This window comes from Eptatretus burgeri, chromosome 2 (assembly GCF_056783735.1).
Source record: "Eptatretus burgeri isolate ZD-2024b chromosome 2, Ebu_testis_v1, whole genome shotgun sequence".
Taxonomy (NCBI): Eukaryota; Metazoa; Chordata; class Myxini; order Myxiniformes; family Myxinidae; genus Eptatretus; species Eptatretus burgeri.
Window position 1 is genome coordinate 154,376,505 of NC_140962.1, and position 22,647 is coordinate 154,399,151.

The following is a 22,647-nucleotide window of genomic DNA, read 5'->3' on the forward strand; positions in this document are numbered from 1 at the left end:
ACATGGTACCTGTAGCAGGTCACAGATCGAACCTGACCTGACATAAGTAATGTTGTCCGTTCCCAAGTAATGGAACCTCAAGTAAATTACCATTCCTAACTCGTCACATGGAACTTCTTCCTCGTGAGAAGCCAGATTCCATGGAATCGGGATGCTCGCTCATTGGTTTACAGCGCCAGTGATAGGCTATTTATAACTGCGCTGCGTTCAGCTCTGTCAGCGTGCCGTCCCACATGCATCTGAAGAGGTAGACAGGCTGCGCAATGCAGTCTCTGGCGAAGGAGTAAAGGATCGATCGAGCTTAGTGTTGAAGTCCGATCATGGTATTATATAGGCTTGTTTTGTACGTCACCACACTCACTTTCACATAGGTATTGAGTGGTAGTCATCACGATGACTGCGTGTCATGTAATTTGTCGATGGTATACGAGTTTTCATTCCATATGAAAACTCATTCTACATTCATTCCAGTGAATGAATTCTAACAGCCATTCATTCCACATTTGTCGATGGTCATATACCATCACCGATGGTACATGAGTTGTCTTACAGTTGTTCATTATCTTTACTTTTGATAAAGTGATTCATGAATTCCATCTTTGCTTGATCACTTTCCAACTCACCAATGAACCCCCACTTATGCCCCGAGGATTGTGTTTCCCTTTTGGTACAATAGCCAGCTTAGAGATTGTTGCGCCCTCTCACACGTACGTGGCCAGGCCACGCGCGACTTCATCCTTCACCCCAGTCATCATGAATGTTTGCATACGCGCAAGTCGTCACATGTCTAAGTCGTCACTTTTTTCTCGGTCCCGATGGTGACGACTTATGCCTAGTCTACTGTATATATATATATATATATATATATATATATATATATATATATATATATATATATATATATATATATATATATATATATATATATATATATATATATATATACATACATACATACATACATACATATATATACATATTTGTTGCGGACCTGGGGTCGGGGACGAGAAGACCACGAGGAGGGGTGAGCTACCTCGGGTTCCCACCACTCTCCAGAATCACAGGCCGTTGCACACGAATAATTTTGTGATGCGGAGGGTCGCTAATCGACTGTGAACGCCAATAACTCGACCACGTGACTTGGGGTCCTCCGTCTGATGGCGTTTACCGAAAAGTCACGTGACCTAATTACCGGGGGACACGCCCTCGGTACGCCTTGTTCAAACCGGATCATCTTACCCGATCAGATGCAGCCGAGCATAACTGCCAAGGACGTACCGACGAGAAAAACAGATCATTGGGGGATAAAGTCCCGGCTCGGCTATGGACCACGCTGAATAAATGAAGGAAAAGACAAAAACGAGCTGGGAACATTTCTACACAAGCATTTATTTACACTCAAGTGAGGAAAGGCATGTGGCACAGTGAATGAGGTTTATTATTATGTACAGCAGGGATAGCAAGGAATTTGTGGGGTACGGCAAAAGGGCAAGCAATTTACAAAAGCAGACACAAAGCAGACTTATCCTGTTATCAGTTCTACAATCTTAACAGCGCCATCATATACACACACGCGCACGCACGCACGCACGCACGCACGCACGCACGCACGCACACACACACACACACACACACACACACACACACACACACACACACACACACACACACACACACACACACACACACACACACACACACACACACACACACACACACACACACACACACTCGGGCGGACTTGTACCGTCTGCAATTCTCGGGTGGGAGGGGAGCCATCCATAATTCTGAGGGAGGCAATTGGGCTGGGGGGGGGGGGGTGGAGGAGGACTTGGATCAATTCTGGGGGTTAGGCAAACTATTGGTGTTTATAGTTGCAACGATAATCTGGAAAGTTTATTATTAGAGGTATATAACAAATTGATGAAGTAATCACTGGTAAAACTAGATTCCCACTGTAGTGCGATCCGTTACGAACACCACGACTGGCCATTCGTAGCTGATCATGGAATTTCTCTGAAATTTCAGGTTTGGATACGAGGTGATGCGAGTTGATACGTTCTGATACGATTTGTTGCGCTCGGATGCGATCTGTTCACGATTTGTAAATTTCAGGTGTCATGATCTGTCACGGTCTGATCTTCCGTTCAGACACGATCGCATACGTTCCGATAGGATTGTTTCGATCGAGTCCACGATTGGGTCTCGATCTGACACGATCGGGTTCCCCGAATTGGGACGATCTGGTACGTGCAGATACGTTTCGATACGTTCATGAAGAACCGATGCGCTCCGTTACGATAGGATACGATTGTGGTCGCGATGTCTTTCACGATCATGATCGAGGGTGATCACGATTTGAGCTACGACTGGACCCCGACGGGTATATATACAGCCCGACTGACCATGGACTTCATTGTTTCTTGAACTTTTACAGAGTGAACACTACAACCTTCAACCATTGATGATGGCAGGAGTTGCGGATGATGACAACATGGCATTTGCAGTATTACTGTATACTTACATCATCGCCAGAGAGGAAGAAGGGGAGCAGCAGACAGACCAGCTACAATCCCAACCACAAAGGGCCAGGTGAGCTGCAGTCAGGCAGTTCTGGGTGCGACCATGGCTCAGAGAGGAGAGGAGACAACAGCTTGGTCAGTTCTCCAGCCTCCTGGACACCCAATTGAGGCTGGAGGATCCAGTAGCGTTCCAAAACTACACAAGGTTAACACCACAGCTCTTCGATGAAGTCTTGCCGAAGGTGGCCCCAGCAAACGAGAGGGAAGTCACCAGTTTCAGGCAACCCCTCTCACCTGGACTGAAACTGGCAGTGACGCTGAGGAACCTCGCAACTGGAGACAACTATCGGTCCCTTGCGTATGCCTTTAGGTGTGGAGTGTCCAGCATCTCAGAGATGGTTCCAGAAGTGTGCCAGGCAATTGTGCAAGTGTACAAAGATGAAGTGTTCAGCCTACCTGTGACCCCTGAAGCCTGGAGAGCCGTAGCTCACCAGTTTGAGCAAAGATGGAACATTCCCCACCCAATTGGGGCACTGGATGGCGAACACATTGCTATCAAGAAGCCACCATGGGCTGGCAGCCTGTACTACAATTACAAGGGCTTCTTTTCAATACCACTCCTGGCCCTGGTGGATGCAGATTACAAGTTTGTGTGGATCGAACTTGGTGGAAAAGGACATGTCAGATGCTCAAATATTTGGCGACTCGGAGCTGTTCAGTGGCCTGGAAGAGGATGCCCTAGGACTCTCCTCACCCTACCCTCTGACTGCAAGCCCTGATGACCATCAAGACATGCCCTTCTTCATCTGAGGGGATGACGCCTTCACACTCAGGAACTACCTCATGAAGCCATACAGCAGAAGAGGGATGTCCAGGGAGGAGAGGATTTTCAATTCCAGACTCTCAAGGGGGAGGAGAATGGTGGAAAATGCCTTTGGGCTCCTGGCCAATAGATTCAGGTGTCTTCTCAGGACTCTAGAGCAGAAGCCAAATACTGTGAAGGATATAGTGGAGGTGGCAGTGGTTCTGCACAACCTACTGAGGCTGAGGCATCCAGGCATTGCAGCACAAGAGGCGGACCATGAGAATGAAAACCACAATGTCATCCCAGGGGCATGGAGGGACCAAGTGGACTGGCTAGATGTGGATCAACCTCCTGCACCTAGCAATTCAGCGACAGCAGAGGCGAATCAGAGGGAACTCCTGAACGCCTTCTTCAACTCACAAGGTGCGGTCGCATGGCAGAACAGGATGGCCGGGCTGCATGACGCGGAAGGTGGAGAGGATGATATTTGACATTTTGAATTTTGTTTCTGAAAAAAAAAAAACCCGGAGGAAATGGACTTTCCCAAACCGAAGACCGATGCATACGACAATTCAAAACTTGCCTAAATTGTGGTTAAAGTGTGACAGAGTAGAAAACTTTGTGACAAAAGGAGAATTTGCTCGTTATGAGCAAATTCTCCTTTTGTCACAAAGTTTTCAAATTTCTTTTTTATTGATGTGTTGAAATGAGTATCTATACCATTCAGTGTAACATGAAATAAATATTCATGCAGACAAGTAAGTTAACAACTCGTTTTATTTTATTTTTTATCTTTTATTTTTTGTTATAACATATTGTTCCATTGAGAGGAAGTGAGTGGCCTTAAAGATGGCCATTAAGGAGTGTCTGTTTCTTGGGGGACTTCTACCACAAGGAGTCTCTACTTGTCGTCCAGGGGGTCTTCCCGTTCCTGGTACAGGTCTGTGTCATCATCCTTAGGAAGTGGATCAGGGGTGATGAGCTGCGAGGAGAGGTTGAAACTGCCGGCATCTTGTGTACTGGGTCCCAGCAGCCCGATGAAGGAGTGTCCTGGCTGAGGCTTATTGGTTTGTGGGCAGGTCATCGGGAGCGTGGGGAACTGTCGCTGGACGTAGCTGCGGTCCTGACTACCCCAGATACTGGGTGGAGGTCCTATAGGGTGAGGTGGCCACTGGGAGGGTTGAGGCTGCCACATGGCCTGCTGGAACTGGATGGGGGCCTGCTGGTCTTGGCTTGGTGGTGGCTGCATCTGGCTATGCTCAGCTGCCCGTTGAGCCCTGTGTAGCTCCTGCATGATGTTCGCCTCAGCATCCCTCCTGATCTCCCCAGGCAACTTGGACAGGATCTCCTCCACATACTTTCCAAAGTAGGAGCTGCCACACGCAGCAGTACTTCTGGATATGAATTCAACCAGCAGTTCTTCTGAAAGAGAACAAGCGAGGGATATTGTTACCGGGATGGCCAAAAAGATTATTTTTAGTGGGATTAAAATTATATTTAGTGGGACTAAAAATTATTTTAGTCCGACTAAAAATATTTTAAGTCCCACAAAATAGAATCTTTTTGACCCTCCCGCTACACCAAAGAGGGAGCTTTTCTTTTTTAGGAATGTTATTATTTCTAGTAATTATTTCTCAAAGAATTTCTTAATGTGAAATTAAATGAAACTGCAATTGTTATTAGGAGAGATAATACTTACTCAGTTCTCCAGAGGTCATCCTATCCTCACTGCCCCATCTGGAGCCGACCCACCCTGGCTGGGAGGCTCGTGGTGAGGCTGCTGGGAGTGTTGGTGTTGGAACCCTGTTGGTAGTAGAGGCAACTACTGAGTTTTGGTTGGTGGAAGGTGTGAGTTCAGTGCCACTGGCACTTGCTGCTGCTGCTGCTGCTGCTGCTGCTGCAAAGGAGGCCACATTTCTGGCATCCACAGTCTCAATGTGAGGGATCAAAAAGGAGAACTTATCCCATCCCCACTTCTCTGTGCTGTTCATGTCAATAATTGCATCTCCTCCTGACCCACTCTTCTTGGCACGTTTCTTCAGCTGGCCCATCATGGTCCTCATGCTTGAGTACCATATTTTTAGCTGCTCTTCAGTACTATTCATCTTAGCAGCCTGTGCAGCCCAGAGATTCTCCTTCTGGGTAACATCCTTGAACCCCAAAAGGCGTTTGCTGTACAGGACCTCATTTCTCATGAGGAACTCAATGATTTCCTCCTTTTGCTGTTCAGAGAAGGCAGTGACTGTTTTTTTTCCTCTTTGCTTTCTCGGAGGGGTAGCTCTCATCTGTCTCCTCTGGTGCGGGCTCTGGCTGGATTGGTTCAGGCTCCGGGGGTGGGACAGCCTTGCCCTTTCCCTTCTTGCCTCTGGTACCCTTGGGTGGCATCTCTCAAAGGCTCTAAAAATTACTAGCAAAGGCAGGTTACTAAGATGTGTTCTCTTCAAGAGTAGATCGCTGAATGAGACGCATTAAATCTTGTCCGGTATATATATGGGCACGAGAACTCGTAACAGATCGTGAGCGTTCGTGTAAAAACGTAACTACTCGTATCAACTCGCATTTACTCGCATCTTCTCGTATCAACTCCTATCTGCTCGTGAGTCATTCGTGTCAGGTCTTGAGCAATGGGACTCGACAGAGCGTAACAGATCGTGGGAGATCGCAACACATCTCAACAGAGCGTGGTGTTTGTCTTGTCTAAGATCGATCCCGATCACCACGATTTGGAAGCACGATTAGATGCGATCTGTCGCGCTTTGTTACGATGCAATACGATCTGATACGATGATCCCGATTGACAATTGATCGTGTTGATCGTAGAAAAATTTTGAACCGTTCAAAAATTTTCTACGATTAACACGATTGCCACAACTGACCTCAATATCTGATAAGATCTGATAGGATCACCACGATTAAGACCACAATTTCAATCGTGCCGCGCATCGTGATAGTGGGAACAGACTTTAATGAGCGATATTGCCATGCTAATGCAAGAGTATTGTATACCAGCCGATTTACCCCCAATACCAGAGCTGGCGACTCGAGACCTGACAGGGACTTGGACTCGAGTTGCAAATTTTGTGACTTGAGACTTGGATTTAAAGATTTGAGACTTAGCTTGTAGACTTGTTGACAATGATGATGAACACCACGGTATATAAAAATAAATATATCTCATTGATGTGTTTTGTGACTCATTTTCATTCGATGTCTGGTTGGATGTGATTATATTTACAAACAAAGACCGCCGGAGTGGTGTGCCAAAGGAAGCATGAACTCGGTAAATAGATCACACCGAGCATTGAAAAGGTATCAGTTATACACCACCAAAAGTGCCGCTGAGCTTCGAGCCTCCGATCACACATACATACGTGTAGTGGAGTAAGAGGAGGTAAATTATGGAGAAAAGCAAGTAGAGCTATTGCATCTTTAATTGCATGGATTCTACCTCCTTGAATTCAGTAGGCATGTATGCCGTACGGTGTACGTATGGAATTATTGCTGCTTCTTGGTTCATATTTCGTAGGCATTTAGCTTGTTCTGTGCTTTAAAATTTTTTTTAGTCATTTTTATTGTTGATAATGAAACTAAAATAAACACATGCACACACATTTGAGCTTTGAGTGAAGGTACTTACCAACACACCGTCAAGACTGAGCGTCACTGCGGAGCTTGCTGCTCCTCTCTGTGCACTTCACTTTGCGGAGTTGCTCGATTTTAATTCGATTAATTAAGATTTGGTTAAGCTCGACTGAAAAGTCACAAAAAATAAATAAATGCAGTAAAATTAATGCAGAGAACATCAGCTCTGGATCGTCAGAGGAATATTTGAAAATATTGTTACGGTTGTGGAAATTCGCAAACCACCATTCACGTTCCCCAGAGATCAGTTATTTCAATAAGTGTGTGTTTCAGGTTAGCTTTCCCCACCGATGTATAAAGGGAATTATTAGTGTGCCGGGCTGTGAATCTTTGAGTTAGCCGTTATTCTGTTCTATCTTTTATTTCAAACAAACATCTCTATAACCACGCCATCCCCACCACAACGCCAACATCTCCACAACCATGCCATCTCCACAAGCACCGCCAAAGGAGCCACATTCTCCACGTCCGTTACGAAAAGTATGCTCCGAAAAGAACAACTCGACAACCCCCGCCCTGATATTCTGGGACGTAAACAGGATTGACTGTTGGGGCAGGTCCCTCAGAACGGCGTAAAGAGGGATGGCCATTACAAAAAGTATGCATAGGAAAGAAGGAAACCCGATCACTCCTAGGATTGCCCCCGCGCGCCAGGTTGGGGCGGGTCCCTCAGAACGGGTAAACAAGAGTGACCGTTACAAAAAAAAGTATGCACAGGAAAGAAGGAAAACCGATCACTCCTAGGATTCTCCCGGCGTGCCAGGAAGGGGGTGGGGGAGCGCATCGGAGGGAATAAAAAGGCGCGTTGGAATGCCGAGTGGAGAAGAGAATTCTCGCCTGCCACGCGGGAGGTTCGTGGTGGTTCGTTGGTGGTTAGTGGTGGTTCGTTGGTCGGTAGTTGTCGTGGAGCAGCCAGTTGGAGTTGTGGAGTCTTGCAGCAGCCAGCGGAGTCTGAAGTGGAGAGTCAGGCGCGTCACCAGGTCCGACCAACCAAACCGCCATTCAAGCCGCTCGCCCGGCTGCTTCAGCCGCTAAATTGCTCAAGCGACTGGCGCATTGGCAGCGTAACAGATGGAACCGAGACACCAAGGGTCGCCGAGCGAAGACCACAGAGTCGCCACCAAGGGGTGGCCAGGTAACCGGCCCGGCCTCTCGGAGCCTTCCGGTCATCCCGGCTCTGAGAACATTAAAGGCTTACGAGCCCGTTTTCTTTCCCTTGGGTTTTGTGTGGAAGTCTGTGGGCCTTGTCTCAATAAGTAGTGAATTGTGTAAGTGCCTGTATATACTTGCATTTCTTATACTCGGCTGTAGGGTTTTCTTGTGTCATGTCCCCATCCCCCCATTAATTGCTTATGTGCTTGTTCAAATCAATGTCCCCCATTGTTGAACGTGAAGCCGCTCGTCGTGTCATTTCCTCACATTGACTGCCATGGTGTGTTCGGAGAATTAGCTGGCTATCAAGGCCGATAAACGTGATCATTTGTCCGACGGGATTTGGCGATTTAAAACCGCTCGGCTTCGCACACGGAACGAGCACACTTAAGCGGCTCGTTTTCGTACAAGTCCCATCGAGGTATAAACTCTCGGTATTTTTGTCTGCGCGAAGTTAGGTAAATCGACAATTCGGCGATCGACCCTGTAGCGCGTGGACAGAGTATTGACTGGTTTATGATGTGTTAAGGCATCCGTGGCTGTATTCCGGGGTTGGTCCGGAAAGTCACGACTGGATTGTCACTTTTGGTGGGCGCGCGACCGCGATTGGGTTGAAGCGGCTGTCCGCATGCCAAAATCAATAACAATATTGTTCTAAAAGATAAATAAATAAATTAAAATGCATTTTTGGGTAGTCGATCTATCTACCCTTATTATCAGTATTTCCGTCGATATGTTTGTCTGTCTGTCTGTATGTATGTATGTCTGTATGTCTGTCTGTATGTCTGTTCGGTCCAGTGCTCCGTTAATACAATGGCGATTTCGATGAAACTTGGTTGGTAGGTTCATACCATGACCTAGTTGTGTGCAAATGAGAACCGTTGCTATGGACCCATCCGTTGCCAAGCAACGGACCTTTGAAATTTTCAAAAAAATCTCAAAAATTAATTATTTGAAAAAAAAAAAAAAAAAAAAAAAAAAAAATCGGGCCACGAGCGACTGTGGGCAGTACATTCAGCCATATTGTCAAAAATTTCCAGCCGGATCCTATGAAAACTGTCTGAGAAGATAGACTTTGAATGAACCCTGGTCGAAAACAATAAAAAAAACGAAGTTCGTTATATCTCAGAGACTATGAGTCAGATACACATGAAACTGGTATGGTAGGTTCATGGAATGTCCCAGTTATGTGTGATAAAGAACCGTTGCCATGGATGCTTTTGTTGGCTAGTAACGGCTGAAAAAGGACTAAATTTGACTTGATCGACTACCCACGTCCGCCTACCGGCTTGTTCGGTTACTTTTTGGTGAGGAAACAGATCATGACCATATTTTGACAATTCGGTAGCTTATTTAATGAGTAAATCATGTTTAAAATAATCGATTTTTCTCCATATTTATGTTCTAGTTACCTCCATCAGCGAAGCTGGAGGTGAGGTTTTCACATCTGTCTGTCTGTCTGTCTGTCTGTCTGTTTGTTTGTGTACAGGATATCTCAAAGTTGTGGACGGATCCGGATGAAACTTGGTGGACAGGTTGGGTGTGTGACAAGGCCAAATTGATTCAATCTTTGTGAAGATCCGAAATTATTTGATTTTTAGAGTGCTTCTTCACCATTGAGAGGAAGGGGACAAAAAACGATATAGTACGATGTAGCATGATATTTCAAAAAATTGTTGGGCCCGATATGTTCTCCTGGATCAGGTATTACGTGGTGGAGGTACTGTATGTGCTCCACTGAGTGCCCTTCTGGTTCGTTAATTTTTTTGTCGTAGACCAACATACGAATACTTTATGTCATTGCATTCACCTGCACACTGTGGTCATTTCATTTTTTAATAACCCAAATGACGAAGCCCTAACCATAGTAATAACTCCAACCTGCCGTGTGCACATCCATGGTCCACGACTCCACATGATCAGAACTCGGAACTCGGAAGTGACGTGTTCATTGCTTTGCTCAGTTGCTCTCTGTGCACAACATGCTTGTAGAAACCTTTTATGTATTAAAGGCTTTACATGTAACCAAGGTTGATCTAAGATATATATATATATATATATAGTTGCGGTTCTCGGAACCACATGCACACAACAGATAGGTGTCCCGAGACAGTTGTGAGTTTAATATATGTGCAGATAGACCCCTTCCTTTTGTTTAGTGGGGAAACAAGGGAGTGCGTTGCAATGGTCTAATAGTTAGGATTATTAAAACATTTTCCCCTTTTATTTTATCCCCACTCTTTTTCTTTTCTTTTCTGAGGTAAATCTGCCTGCTTGCCCCTAGTCTCGTCTCGTCTACCATAACCATGCATCAACGTCTACCCAAAACCAGACATGTGCGGCGAGTCACATACGCTTTGGGCGGGGTGCGCCAACGCCTGCCCGAAACCAGACATGTGCGGTGAATCACGTACACTTTGGGCGGGGTGCATCAACGTCTACCCGAAACCAGACATGTGCGGCTAGTCATGTACGCTTTGGCACCAAGGTGGGTAGGCTGCACCAGCGTCTGCCCGAAACCCGGCCCAAGCTGGTGGACCACGTGAGGGGTCGGAGCTAGTCGGAGTGCCCGACTTGGGCGATGACGTTGGATTTGGCATGGCCCCTCCCCCGAGCCTCGGGCTCTATAAAGGACGGAAAAATCCTCCGCGTTGAGAATTTGGTAGTGTGTGTTCGGTGTGGGTGTTTTCACGCAGAGTGTTCCTGCTTCTCGACTCTGCCCACGTCTCGCCTCGACGAACCGCCTCCTGCCTGGTCCCGCCTACTGCTCCACCCTCACCCTCTGGACGCCATCCTTCTCCACTGAAGCTCCTCCTTCGGAACACGATCTCCACACGTGCGGCTGTGGCCAGAGACAACGCGACTATCGTCGGGTACCGCACCATGGAGCATCCCCTTCCCTGAAACGCACAGGCACCAAGAGCATAACCTCAACCCCCTCCCTCCCTGGCTGCAAAAGTCCCTTCTCATTGGGGTTTCTTTTTCTGTGTGTGAGAGTGTGCTGGCGCCTGTCTGTTAAGTAAGCCTGTAGAAGAGTATTATTGTTGTAACTGTTATTAATCTCACGTCAAGTCTGCACTGTGTCTGCTTTAGTAAGTTGTTTGTATTATTGTCGCACCCCACACCTCTCTCCTCTATCCCTGCGTTACATACCCAATAAATATTTGTCGTACCACATACTTTTCCTCGCTTGCTGTTAATAATTATCATTAGGAATGTTCCCAGCTCGCCTTTGTCTTTTCTCTCATTGGTCCAGCATGGTTCGAATCCAAGTTTAGCCGGGTCTTTATTCCCAAGGTTCCATTCCTTTGAGCCGGTACGTCCTTGGCAGTGTCGCTTGGCTGCATCCGATCCTGTAAAGTGATCTGGTTCGGACAAGGCGTACCGAGGGCGTGGTTCCCCTGTAATTAAACCACGTGGTTAATTAGGTAACCCGATTCCATAAACGGGAGGACCCTAGGTCACGCGGTTGAGTTATTGGCGTCCACGGTCGGTTAAGCGACCTGCCGCGTCACGGAATTATCCGTGAGTGACGGCCTACAATTCTGGGGAGTCTGGTGGGAATCGACGAAGCTTCCCCCACCTCGTGGTCTTCTCACCCGACCCTGCAACAATATATATACACACTACCGGTCAAAAGTTTTAGAACACGCCCATTTTTTCAGTTTATACTGAAATTTAAGCAGTTCAAGTCCGGCGAATAACCTGAAATGGTACAAAGCAAAGTGGAAAACTGCCAGAGGTTAAAAAAGAAAGTTTAGGTGACCAAAAGATGAAAAATAATGTAACTTTGAGTTGTTAAAAAAGGCCCTTTTCAGGGAACAAGTAATAGGTTAGCAACTGCAGCTGTTCTGCAGCGATGGAAGTAAATTAAGCCTTGAAAGTTGATGCAAACAATTCCTCCAGGTGTCCCAACTTTTGTTGATTAGTTACACACCCTCTGTCTATAAAAGCAGTGTTGGAACAGACTTTGTTGCAACACCCTCTGAAGCATTTGGACAATATTTCACTGCAGGAAGTAGTATTGTTACGAATTCGGAAGCCTTGTGCACACACAGACAGCCATCCCCTATAGCTCAGTTATATCAGTAAATGTGTGTTTCCAGTTATGGTCCCGTCCTTAGTCAAGTGGGAATTGGATGTTCATGCGCTGCGGAGTTATTTTGATAGTTAGGATTTTTATAACAACATCGACGACATCTGCCTTCGCTTCCTTCCACCATCCTCCACCGGCACCATTTTTTTTTTTTTTTTTTTTTTTTTTTTTTTGTATACCTTGGTCGAGGCTCGTATGAGAGCTAACACACAACTCACAGCAAGGAGGCATGAGACAAGAGGGGCGGGAGTGGAAGGGACAGAACATTGGGGAACAGACACAGGTGAACTGTGGAAGGGGGAGGGATGGGGATGGGACGGGGAACATGGCGAGGGGAAGATGGACATTAAAGGGACTTTCAGGAAGGAAAGCAGGAGAATTGAAGGAAGTGGGCTTGGGTGGATTATCGGGGGTAGAAAAGATCGAGGATTTGGATGGGGGAAGATAAGAGGTGGTGGTGAACAGCTGTTTTGAAAGCCTGGAGGGAAGAATGGGAAAGAATAGAGTGAGGAAGTTTATTCCAAAGGCGGGAAAAAGAGGAATGAAAGAGTGAAGATGAGCAGTGATTCGTGATTTTGGTAGTTTTACCAGAAGGGGGTTGTTGGCGGACCTTGAGCGCCCTGTGGAAATGTGGTTGGGACAAATCACAGAGAGAGCAGGGGGGCAAGGCTGGAGAGGAGTCGGTAGAAGACAGAAAGACCACCGACCAACCTGCGGTGATTGAGTGAGAGGCCCAAAGACTCAGCTTCATTGCGGGAGATGCCAATGATCTTAAAAGCCCTGGTTTCGACAGCGTGAAGTCGAGAAAGGTGGGAGGCAGGAGCACCAGCCCAGAGGGGAGAGCAGTACTCCATCAGGCTACGGACAAAAGCTTTGTAAGTGGTCAGGAGCTCAAGAGGGCCGAGGAAGGACTTTGCACGACGGAGGATTCCCAGTCGGCGACTGGCTTTTGAGGCAAGGTTGGAAATGTGACTTTCCCAGGAAAGGTCATGGCAGATAGTGAGACCCAGAAGCTTGAAAGAAAAGACTTCTTCCAGAGGATTGTTGAGAAAGTGGATGGGGGGGTTTGTAAACGGTCCTTTCGAAGAGACATAGTGAGAGTGTGAGATTTGTCTGGATTGAAAGACATGTTCCACGTGTTGGACCAGTTTGTGATTTTATCCAGATCTGCAGTGAGCGAAGAAGCTGCTGCTTGCCGGTCTGAGGGATGACAGATGGTACGGCAGAGGGTGGAGTCATCGGCAAAGAGAAATAGAGGATTTTCCAGAGAGTCCGAGAGATCATTGATGAAAACCAGAAAAAGAACAGGGCCCAGAACGCTACCTTGAGGAACTCCAGCCTGCACAGGAAGAGGGGATGAAAGAACTCCATTTAGGGCCACACGTTGACTGCGACAGGAGAGGAAGTCTGCGAGCCATGAGTGGAGATGGCCTTGAATACCATGGGAAGAGAGTTTGGTGAGTAGGGCAGGGTGCCAGACTGTGTCAAAAGCACGTGATATGTCCAGGGATACGGCTCGGATTTCCTGTCTGGCATTGAGGACCTCCATCCATTGATGGGAGAGCAGTAGCAGCATATCTAGGGTAGAGTGACCTGGTCTGAAACCAAATTGATGATTGGAAATCAAGCCATTGGAGAAGAGGAAGGATTTCATGTCTGAAGCGATGATGGATTCCATAACCTTGCTGATGATTGGGAGAAGGCTGATTGGTCTATAGTTACAGGGATCTGTTTTTGCACCTTTTTTATGCAGGGCAGTGATGTTAGCAGATTTCCAAGCAGATGGCAGATGACCTTGGGAAAATGAGAGGGTGAATAGAACAGAGAGAGGGTGAGCAAGAGCAGAAGAGCAGGCTTTGAGGACACGTGGGCTGATGCCGTCTGGACCGGTTGCAGAATCTGACTCGAGGTTTGAAAGCAAGCTCTCCACCTTGTCAGGAGAAAAGGATACAGAGTCCAGGGACAGTTGGGTGCGACTGGGTAAAGTGGGTAGAGATAGTGATGGGTTTGGGACACAAGATTTAGCTGCAAACACCGAGTTTAGACATTCAGCTTTATCACGTGTGGAATCAGCAGTGCGGCCATTTGAGGTAAGGGAGGGGATGGAGGGGGAACATACACCAGAAACAGATTTGATTAAACGCCACCAGGATTTTGAGGAGGGAGAGAGGTTTGAGAGTTCAGACTTGAGATGAGAAAGATGTTGTTTTCTGGCTCTCCTGAGGGTAGCTACACACTTGTTCCGAGCTTTGTGGAAAGAACTGAGATTGCCCTCAGTTGGGTTTGCTTTCCATGAGGCAAAGGCAAGTTGTTTCAGGACAACTGCCTCGCCACAAGCTTCAGTAAACCAAGGGCGGGAGGAAGGGTAAGACAACTGAACACGAGAGGGGATAAATCTGTGCATGAGGGAGAGCAAGTTTCTTTGAAAGAATTCCCAGGATGAGTTGATGTTTGAGAAAGTAGTGATAGGAGACCAGTCTGTAAGTTTGATGGCTGCTCGGAGACCCTGCCAGTCGGCTTGAGTGAAATGCCAGACTCGACGGCGGTGAGGTGGTTCTCTGATAACAGCCAGAGAGATGTCCACTTTAACAAGGACGTGGTCAGAAGAACCAATTGGAGCGAAGGAAGAGCAGCAGATATTGTCAGGGAAATTTGTCAAAATCAGATCCAGAAGAGATGGAGTACCATTGGTTGAGATCCGGGTCGGGAAGTTGACCGATTGAGTCAGTCCCAATGAGTCACAGAAAGCTTTTGCTGATGTCCCATGGCAGGTGAGAGAGGTACCCACACCTAGCCAACTGGCGTGATGACAATTGAAGTCGCCACATAAGAGGAAGAGAGAGTTTGGATGAGAAGATAGAAGATGGTCCATGTTTTCGGAGAGTGAGGTGTAGATGGAGTCATCACTGTTCGGTGGACGGTACAGTACACATATAAACATGAGGTGGGAGTGGAGGGGAAGCCGAAGCCAGAGGTATTCCTGGGGGTGTGGGGGAGTGAGAGCAGTGCATGGAGAGTGAGGAATAGAGTCTTTGATGAAGAGAGCAACACCTCCACCAGGACGAGGCTCAGGTCTGTCATACCGTAAGAGGGAGTAACCAGGGAGAGATACTTGGGAGTCAGACACGTCTTGGGAGAGGAAAGTTTCTGTTAGGCAGATAATGTCTGGTTTGTCAGTGGCAACCTGCATGGAAAGATCTGAAAGGTTTGAGCGAAGGCCCCGGATATTTGAGGTCCACACTTTTAATGAAGAGGTAGGGGAGGAGGATTTGGGTGCAGGAGGTGGAGGGGCGGGGGAGGGTAGGACGAGGGACGAGGGGGGAGGTAAGGAGGGTTGCTGAAGGAGTGTGGGGTATTGCAGAATAGCGAGGGGAGGGGGCCGAATGAGGAGGAGAAAAGGCTCTGTGGTGCTGGGAGAGAGGGGGACAAGAGACAAGGAAGATGGCAGTTGAGTATTTGAGGAGGTGCAGTGAAGAGATGGAGGTGAAAGGGCAGTGGAGGGAGGCAGGTTGGTGGATGAGAGGGGGGGCAACTTAGAGAAGGAAGAGTGAGGGGGATGAAAGGTGGGAGAAAGGTGAGGGGGAATTTTTGAAAGAGGTGAGAGGGAGGCTTGGAGGGAGAAGAGTGGGATGGTTGCTTTGAGAGTGAGAGTGAGGGGTGAGGGGGGTGAGTTGGCACTGAAGTTGGAAAAAAAGAATGGTTGATGGAAAGCGAGCATCCATGGCAAACTGTGGTTTTTAAAAGTTTTAGGTCAGAGATGCGATCATTGCACACGTGTGTGTGTCAGTACGTACGTGGGAGGAGTTCACAAGAACCTGACGTTTCTCGCCCAATCCAGGGGATGCGAGCGAGATTGCCAACGGTCGACCAATAGGCGCAGCCCACGTAGGACCATATTCCTCTCCTTGTTTGAGGGGCGGTCGGCCACAACGGCCGTCACGCCCCCCCCCCCGGTCCAATCAGCGGACTGGGCATCATTTTGCGGCCAATGAGCGACGAGCGGACCGCGCCCGAGAAGGGGACGAAAGAAAGGAGAGCAAATAATTGCGCCCGGTCTGCTCGAGCTCGTAGTCTGGTTGTCGGTCTGCTCGAGCGCGTGGTCCGATTCCATCTCGCTGGTGCTAGTCTGGTTCTCAGCCCTCATCTCGTCGCTGGCGTGGTCTGGTTCTCTGCCCTCGTCTCGTCGCAGCGATCCCTCACCTCGTCTCACCACTGCTGGATTTGGCTGCCCTGGTCCGTCCTTTGGCGACCGGAGCTCCGGGAAGGGGTGGAGGACCAGCCGCGCGCTCGCGGCCAAGGTAGCCAGCCACATTCTTGTCCCTCAGCTCGACTTCCCTCCGAGCTGAAGGAATAATAAAGACCCCTGAGGTCCATCTCTTTTCTTTGGGTGTGTGTCTGTGTGCGGGCCTGTCTTATTTAAGGAGCAACTGGTTAAGTGCTTTTGCTGTACATTATTAGCATCTTTTATAGTCGGTTTAACTCTGCCCTTTATGTGTTCCTTCCCCACCTATTGTAAATAAATACCCCTATTGTTGAATGTTTCAGCTTGTCTTGTCCTTTCCTTCATTGGTTTAGTGTGTTGGGTGATTAAAAAGGTCGTTGCTGCTGTAGTTGTGCATTTGGACTGACGGACTTCGGCCACCATCCGCTCGGGTTACGCACGGTTCGAGCACGCTCACGGCTCGTTCCGCTTGAGCTCCGTCGAGGGTGTGGATTCCTCGGAAGCTCGCAACGTGGGTCTCTAGGTATTTTGAAGATTGGCAAATAACCCTGTCCCACGTGGCTGAATTATTGACGATTCACGGTCCTGTAAGGGACCTTCTTATGGACCGATGAATCAAAATTTGAAATCTTCGGTTCATTACGCAGGGTTTTTGTACGATCTCGAGTAGGCGAAAGGATGGTTCCTCAGTGTGTGACACCAACTGTCAAACATGGAGGAGAAAGCGTGATGATCTGGGGCTCTTTTGCTGGATGCAGAGTCAGCGACTTGCACAGAGTGACTGGCACCCTGAACAAAAAGGGCTGCCACAGCATTTTGCAGCACCACGCAATACCCTCTGGCCTACGCCTAGTTGGTCAGGGATTCATCCTACAGTAAGATAACGACCCAAAACATACCCCCAGGCTACGTCAGAACTACCTTAGAGGAAAAGAACAAGACTGTCGGCTTCAAATCATGGAATGGCCAGCACAGTCCCCAGACTCAACCCCATTGAGCTGGTTTGGGATGAACTGGACAGAAGGGTGAAAGCAAAGCAACCGACAAGTGCAACACATTTGTGGGAACTTCTGCAACGGTGTTGGGAAGAACTTTGCAAACAATATTTGATTTCCATTGCAGAAAGAATGCCACGAGTATGTTCGGCTGTTATATCTGCAAAAGGTGGCTACTTTGATGAGTCAAAAATTTAGATTAAATTTTGGTCAACAAAACGATTCCATGATTTATGTTTTTATCTGCAATTGTTTATTTGTTCTATGCTTTAATTTCAGAGTACATTGAAACATTAAACTGCTTAAACTTCAGTAAAAACTGGAAAAATGGGGGTGTTCTTCAACTTTAGACCGGCAGTGTATATGACATTGTGACGTCACACTCGACTTGAGACTTGGCTCAAGTGACTTGATGGTGTCTCTGCCCTCCATCTCTACCCCCTGTCCCCCCATTTGCATTCCATCTACCTTCTATTTGTGCACCTCCTTATAGTCCCATGATATATTGTTTCAAATCTGGAAGCCATGAGCACACAACAGCCAGGTCCTCTAGATCAGTTATATCGGTAAGTACGTGTTTCTTGTTGGGTCCCATCCCTAGTCTAATGGGAATTGCATCTGTGCTACGGATTATTTTATAGCTAGGATTTTTAAATCAACAACGCCAACAACACTCTGCTCGCGGCATTGTCCTCACTCTTTGCGAGCTCACGAAGTGTTTCGTTCTGGCCTGGCACCAAATATGAGTATGTGTCATTTTCCGGCCAATGGGCGACGAGCAGACCAGAGCCGGGGCGGTCCTTTGCAAGAAGGCAGAGCCGCAACACGCGGTCCGCCCAATGAGAGCAGGCCACGGATGAGCGGACCGCGCCCGAGAAGGACGATGAAAGAAAAAAAGAACGAATAATTGCGCCCCGTCTGCTCGAGTGCGCTTCGGTCTGGTTTGCGTCTGACTGCATCGCACGCATCCGAGGCGCCTCGTCCGGCGCAGAACTACAAGAGGTTGACCATCTCATCACGGGAGATCACCTCGTCTCGCCTCCTCTGGGTTCGGCTGCCCTGGTCCATGCTTTTGGTGACTGGAGCTCCGGGAAGGTGTGGACGACCAGCCGCGCGCTCGCGGCCAGGTAGCCAGCCGTCCTAACTCCCAGCCGAACTATCCTCCCCGGCTGGAGAGCCGAATAAAGACCCGGCGGGTCCATTTTCTTTTTGGGTGTGTATGTCTGTGTGCGGGCCTGTCTTGTCTAAGTAAAATTGTTAAGTGCTTGCATTATTGTACATTGGAATATATTCGGTTGTAACTCTGCTCTGCATCTCCCATCCCGATTATTATCTATTATAAAAAAAAAATCCCTTTTGTTGGATGTACCAGCTCGTTTCTGTGTTTCTTTCATTGGCTTAGCACGGTGCGTGTTGGGAAATAGCGAAGCGGCAACAGGGGTGCAAATTATCGGCCGCCCGGTCACCAATGGTGCCTAACTTTTGTGCTGAGCGGGTACACAATACTGCCTTACCTGCCCGGCTGGGGAATCACCAGTGATTCCTGTTATTTTGTACAATTTGTACTAGCTTCTCTACTAGATTTCTCAACTGGAACTACTGTTTTTGTCCACAGAAATCACCGGTAATTCTGCGGCGGCCATTTTGTCTGTTTTCATCGCGTTCCAATTCATGCGTGATTGCGCGAGATTTGACGGTTTGGCACGGTTTGGACGCATTTTCTCATGCCCAGGTTGGTTAACTGAGTGAATTTGGGTAAATGAGTGAGTTTCATGGGTGAGGTTGGGTGAATGAGTGAGTTTGATGAGGATTTTGGGTTAATGAGTGAGTTATATGAGTGAGGTTAGATGAATGAGTGAGTTTGATGGGTGAGGTTGGGTGAATGAGTGAGTTTGATGGGTGAGGTTGGGTGAATGAGTGAGTTTGATGGGTGAGGTTGGGTGGATGAGTGAGTTTATATGTGATGTTGGGTGGATGAGTAGTACCCCCACCATTGTCCATCACCCACCCCCCTCCCCCTCCACCCCATCGTCCATCAGCCACAACTGCCCCATGACCCACAAAAATGCCCCCCCCAGCACTACTCACAACCCCCCTGCCTCCCCATCACCCACACAAAAGGTCCCCCCCCCCCATCACCCACAACCTCCTCCTTCCTGCATCATCTACCCAACTCACTCATTCACCAAATCCCCTCCATTAAACTCACTCATCCAACCAACCTCACTCATCAAATTCATTCATCCACCCAACCTCCTCCATCAAATTCATTCATCCACCCAACCTCCTCCATCAAACTCACTCATCAAATTCATTCATCCACCCAACCTCCTCCATCAAACTCACTCATTCACCAAATCTCCTTCATTAAACTCACTCATCTAACCAACCTCACTCATCCAACCAACCTCCTCCATTAAACTCACTCATCCAACTCATTCTTCCACCCAACCTCCTCCATTAAACTCACTCATCCAACCAACCTCCTCCATTAAACTCACTCATCAAATTCATTCATCCACCCAACCTCCTCCATCAAACTCACTCATTCACCAAATCTCCTTCATTAAACTCATTCATCTAACCAACCTCACTCATCCAACCATCCTCCTCCATTAACCTCACTCATCCAACTCATTCATCCACCCAACCTCCTCCATTAAACTCATTCACCCACCCAACCTCCTCCATTAAACTCACTCATCAAATTCATTCATCCACCCAACCTCCTCCATCAAACTCACTCATTCACCAAATCTCCTTCATTAAACTCACTCATCCAACCAACCTCCTCCATTAAACTCACTCATCCAACTCATTCATCCACCCAACCTCCTCCATTAAACTCATTCATCCACCCAACCTCCTCCATTAAACTCACTCATCAAATTCATTCATCCACCCAACCTCCTCCATCAAACTCACTCATTCACCAAATCTCCTTCATTAAACTCACTCATCTAACCAACCTCACTCATCCAACCAACCTCCTCCATTAAACTCACTCATCCAACTCATTCATCCACCCAACCTCCTCCATTAAACTCACTCATCAAATTCATTCATCCACCCAACCTCCTCCATCAAACTCACTCATCCAACCAACCTCACTCATCAAACTCACTCATTCTGCAAACCTCCTCCATCAAACCAACCTCACTAATCACACTCACTCATCCAACCAACCTCACTAATCACACTCACTCATCCAACCAACCTCACTAATCACACTCACTCATCCAACCAACCTCACTAATCACACTCACTCATCCAACCAACCTCACTAATCACACTCACTCATCCAACCAACCTCACTCATCACACTCACTCATCCAACCAACCTCACTCATCACACTCACTCATCCAACCAACCTCACTCATCACACTCACTCATCCAACCAACCTCACTCATCACACTCACTCATCCAACCAACCTCACTCATCACACTCACTCATCCAACCAACCTCACTCATCACACTCACTCATCCAACCAACCTCACTCATCACACTCACTCATCCAACCAACCTCACTCATCACACTCACTCATCCAACCAACCTCACTCATCACACTCACTCATCCAACCAACCTCACTCATCACACTCACTCATCCAACCAACCTCACTCATGCGAGTATATTAAAAGTGTTTGATATCAAATTTGTGACTTTTGTCTTTATTTTATCGGGCCGGTAGCTTTTTCTTGTCACCGGCCCTGCTGGTCTGTGGATAAAAAAAAATGTTAATTTGCACCTCTGGGCAAATTGTTCATTTGGTCCGGCGCGGCTCTCTGGTAACTCCGCTTACCCGCGACTCGGATCGGACCGAGTCGGCAGAGGGTGTGCTTTCCCCGGTAGTTGGACGGCATGAGTACTTAGGTAAATTGGAGTCAGACAAGTGGACCCTACCTCGCGCCGTCGAAATATTGGTGACCGCGGTCCTGTAAGGGACCCGTGCCTTTCGGAGTTCTCCGAGAAGGACGATCTAAATTCCGGGTGTCCGGTGGAGCCGACTCTACTGCTCCACCTAGCGGTCGTGCTCTCCGCCGACACAACAATACATCTTATTTCACATTGTTTATTTATTTAATTACATCTCCTGATATGTTTAATCACAATCCATGGTTATGAGGACCTCAAAGCCATGCTGCCACCCAGGTTCGAACAACGTTCTCATCACAAGATGACAATTTCTCGGACGTTGAGTTCCATTGAATCAGGACGGGAAATAAATAAACTGAAACCGAAGCTCACCAAACACAGGGTCCACATCCTCCTCTTGAGGACCAATCGAGTCCTTGTCTTCGATCCGCACCCGATGGACTCCACCAGGTCCTTCGGTCTCCTCAACGTCCTCACCACGTCCGGGCACGACGATTCGTTCCGATCCTCGCCCCGCACGGCACGCCTCCATGTACCGACAGAGTTCCACGTACATGGTGTAGGTGAACTTTCGTGCGGACAAAGCACGGAATCGAACCCTCATCGGAGCGGGTTCAGCCCGGGCACAGAGACCTCCGAGGATCTCGACCCCCAGACCCGTAACCGCAGCTCGGAGAGACTCCTCCGATAGACCCTGGATCTCCAGCCACGTCGGGACGGCACCGACCCGGTCCAGAGCTCTCATCCTCTCCATTTTCTGTGAGGAATCCACGCAAAGATATTAATTAAATAGTTAAACCATTAACTCGGTTTTTTTTTCCAGTAATAATTATATATATATAAACACTCCGTACCAGAAAACACTATCAATGCAACACAAATGACTCTGTACGTGGTCTCACTTCCACAATCGCACCAAATCTCGCGAGACTCCCGTCAGATCTCGCTGTTGTTGTTGTTGTTGTTGTTGTTGTTTTAAGGGCTCTCCCTCTGCAGTGACGTACGAAACAATTTACGGGGAACACATTTGGCAGGTTAGACAATGACTTCCAGACACGAAGGGAGAAAATAAAGTATATAAAGTGATAATACAGTGAGGGGGTTCACGTCGTGTTGGGACAAAGCTTGAAAGTACGAGTACGGGCCTCGAGGGGAAGTGCACGATGAGAATGATTTGCTGATTCGGCAATTTTATTCATTCACCGTCGGTTTAATGACAAGAATGATCGCACTGTGGTCACAAAATGCGGCAACGGGCGTTTTGGGAAACGCGCATTTAATGCGCCATGAAAAGATTAACTGGACGCCTCTCATCCACGACGACCTCCGCCAC

At 47.8% G+C, this 22,647-nt stretch overlaps 2 protein-coding genes across 2 annotated transcripts in view; both read right to left on the minus strand.

The window, feature by feature from the left end:
• The window catches only part of LOC147033624 (uncharacterized), a 64,115-nt gene extending 41,865 nt beyond the window's left edge, over positions 1-22,250 (minus strand). The window contains exons 1-2 of the mRNA XM_085851784.1: positions 22,169-22,250; positions 21,687-22,071 (exon numbers count right to left, since the gene is read on the minus strand). Of these exons, the coding sequence (XP_085707910.1) occupies positions 21,687-22,068 (382 nt within the window). The 5' untranslated portion in view covers positions 22,069-22,071; positions 22,169-22,250. The remainder of the gene's footprint in view (positions 1-21,686; positions 22,072-22,168) is intronic.
• Positions 4,091-12,355, minus strand: LOC147033625 (uncharacterized). The gene is made up of 2 exons (XM_085857635.1): positions 5,027-12,355; positions 4,091-4,749 (listed from the first exon to the last, which is right to left on the minus strand). The coding sequence occupies exons 1-2, from the start codon at positions 5,610-5,612 to the stop codon at positions 4,229-4,231; spliced, it is 1,107 nt and encodes a 368-aa protein (XP_085713761.1). The 5' UTR covers positions 5,613-12,355; the 3' UTR covers positions 4,091-4,228.
• Positions 22,251-22,647: the final 397 nt, after the last annotated feature.